The sequence below is a fragment of the Octopus bimaculoides genome, chromosome 2 (genome assembly GCF_001194135.2).
Source record: "Octopus bimaculoides isolate UCB-OBI-ISO-001 chromosome 2, ASM119413v2, whole genome shotgun sequence".
Taxonomy (NCBI): domain Eukaryota; kingdom Metazoa; phylum Mollusca; class Cephalopoda; order Octopoda; family Octopodidae; genus Octopus; species Octopus bimaculoides.
This window is the reverse complement of record NC_068982.1, coordinates 41,267,715-41,269,746: the sequence shown is the minus strand read 5'-3', so window position 1 is coordinate 41,269,746 and position 2,032 is coordinate 41,267,715. Positions and strand designations below refer to the sequence as shown.

Here is a 2,032-nt window from a genome sequence, read left to right as displayed (position 1 = left end):
ATATAAAATAAAATTTTAGTACTTATACTTCAGTCGTTTGTGTAAATGAACTCATAGTTTTTATATTTCTTCTTTTTTTAGTTTGACATCAACTAAAGTACTGAACACCATGCTACTTCTCGGTCGTGCAAACAAATTGATCTATGGAAACACATCAGGCCCACCACCATCATCACAGTCCTCAACACCTCCACCATCATCATCTCCAAATGCAGAATGCACACAGCAACCTCCACCAATAATTTCAGTGCCAGTTGCTCCTGTAACCCCTACTAAAATCAGTAGTCTTTTGCTTTCAACAAGCTGTCCAAACAAAACAGAAGACTCTCCATGCAGTAGCATTCCTATGACGCCCTCCACACCTCCTCCTACTCCAACCACTCCCACTACCAGCACTGCCCCCACTACAGTCTTTGCTCCCGCCACCTTTACCGCTGCTCTGTCAGCAGCAGCAGAAGCCAGCAGTAGATGTGGTAGTTTCATTTCTAGCAGCAGAGATTGGGACGAGTTCCCACCTGCTGGTGCTATGCCGATTGCTTCATTAGACAAAGCAGTCAACACTCTACAAGATGATGACTTCGAGAATGCTGCTTCAATAATGCCAATGAAATCGGAACCAGTGAGTCCACCTGTTGTAATTAGGTCCCAGCCAAGTGGCATCACTGAAGAGCTTGTCGAAAAACCTGTAGTGAACATGTCCAATAATGAAGACAACCGCTATATGGCGGACACTATTAGAAAACGAAAAAATACAGTGGATGAAAATGTCTTCTTTGAAAACCAAAGTCAGCAAGCATCAAGTGCACCAACAGTTGAAAAAATATCTAAATCTACCAGTATGGATCTAGATGACATTTGTCAAGAAGCTACATTAAATAAAATCTCTGAAGACAAGACTCAACATTTACCAAAAGAAGGGTGGCTATGATAAAATTTAACTGTTAGCAGGTTTGACGTTCTAGTTGTTTCAATTTCATTAACACTATGACTATCACCACCTCCACCACCACTACACCAACACCTCCTCCTTCTCCTTTTCCTCTGACTAAAACTCATTACTTGTGCGTGTATGGTAGTGTGTTAAGTTTATGGGTACAAATGTTCAACATTTCCTTAAAAGATTTCAATGGAAATACATGCCAACAAAGTTGAATATTCTGCAGACTTTAAAGTGGATTTTTAACTTAATTTCCCAATAATTATAATTAAAAAAAAAAAAGTTTAAAAAATTGTATTTAAAGATTATTTTCCAAATAAAGTGAAAAATATTTAAAAAAATTGAAAACAATATAAAAATGTTGCTATTTTTTAATCTGTTTTCCTTTCTTTTTCTTTTTTACTTATGATTGGTTTTTGCATGATATAAAAATAGCTTTGAAACAGCAAAAAACATATATTTGCAACTGTGGTTGCATGTTGGACTGAGTAGTCATTTCAGAAGTTGCTTGTCATCCTCCTCCACAAGAACTTTCTATAATCTGTGAGACTGACAGATGCCCCTTATCTTTCTCTCTTTCCTTCTTTTTTTTTCTCTGTGTGTGTGTGTATATATATATATATCATCATCATCATCATCCTTTAACGTCCGCTTTCCATGCTAGCATGGGTTGGACGATTTGACTGAAGACTGGTGAACCGGATGGCTGCACCAGGCTCCAATCTGATCTGGCAGAGTTTCTACAGCTGGATGCCCTTCCTAACGCCAACCACTTTTATGTGCCACCGGCATAAGGGCCAATCACGCGGTACTGGCAACGGCCACACTCAACATGGTGTTTTTTACGTGTCACCTGCACAGGAGCCAGTCCAGCGGCACTGGCAACGACCTCACTCGAATGATTTTCTAACGTGCCAGTAAGGCACCGTGCTCAAATGGTGCTATTTACATGCCACTAGCACGGAAGCCAGAAAGCTGCTCTGCCAATGATCATGCTCGGACAGTGCTGTTAGTGCTCCACTGGCACAGGTGCCGGTCATCGAATATGGTTCAATTATGATTTCGATTTCACTTGCCCCAACAGGTCTTCGCAAG

General features: G+C 40.4%; 1 protein-coding gene across 1 annotated transcript in view; it reads left to right on the top strand.

The window, feature by feature from the left end:
* LOC106884230 (transmembrane anterior posterior transformation protein 1 homolog) overlaps window positions 1-1,296 on the top strand; it is an 83,405-nt gene extending 82,109 nt beyond the window's left edge. The window contains exon 11 of the mRNA XM_014935491.2: window positions 82-1,296. Within this exon, the coding sequence (XP_014790977.1) occupies window positions 82-928 (847 nt within the window). The 3' untranslated portion in view covers window positions 929-1,296. The remainder of the gene's footprint in view (window positions 1-81) is intronic.
* Window positions 1,297-2,032: the final 736 nt, after the last annotated feature.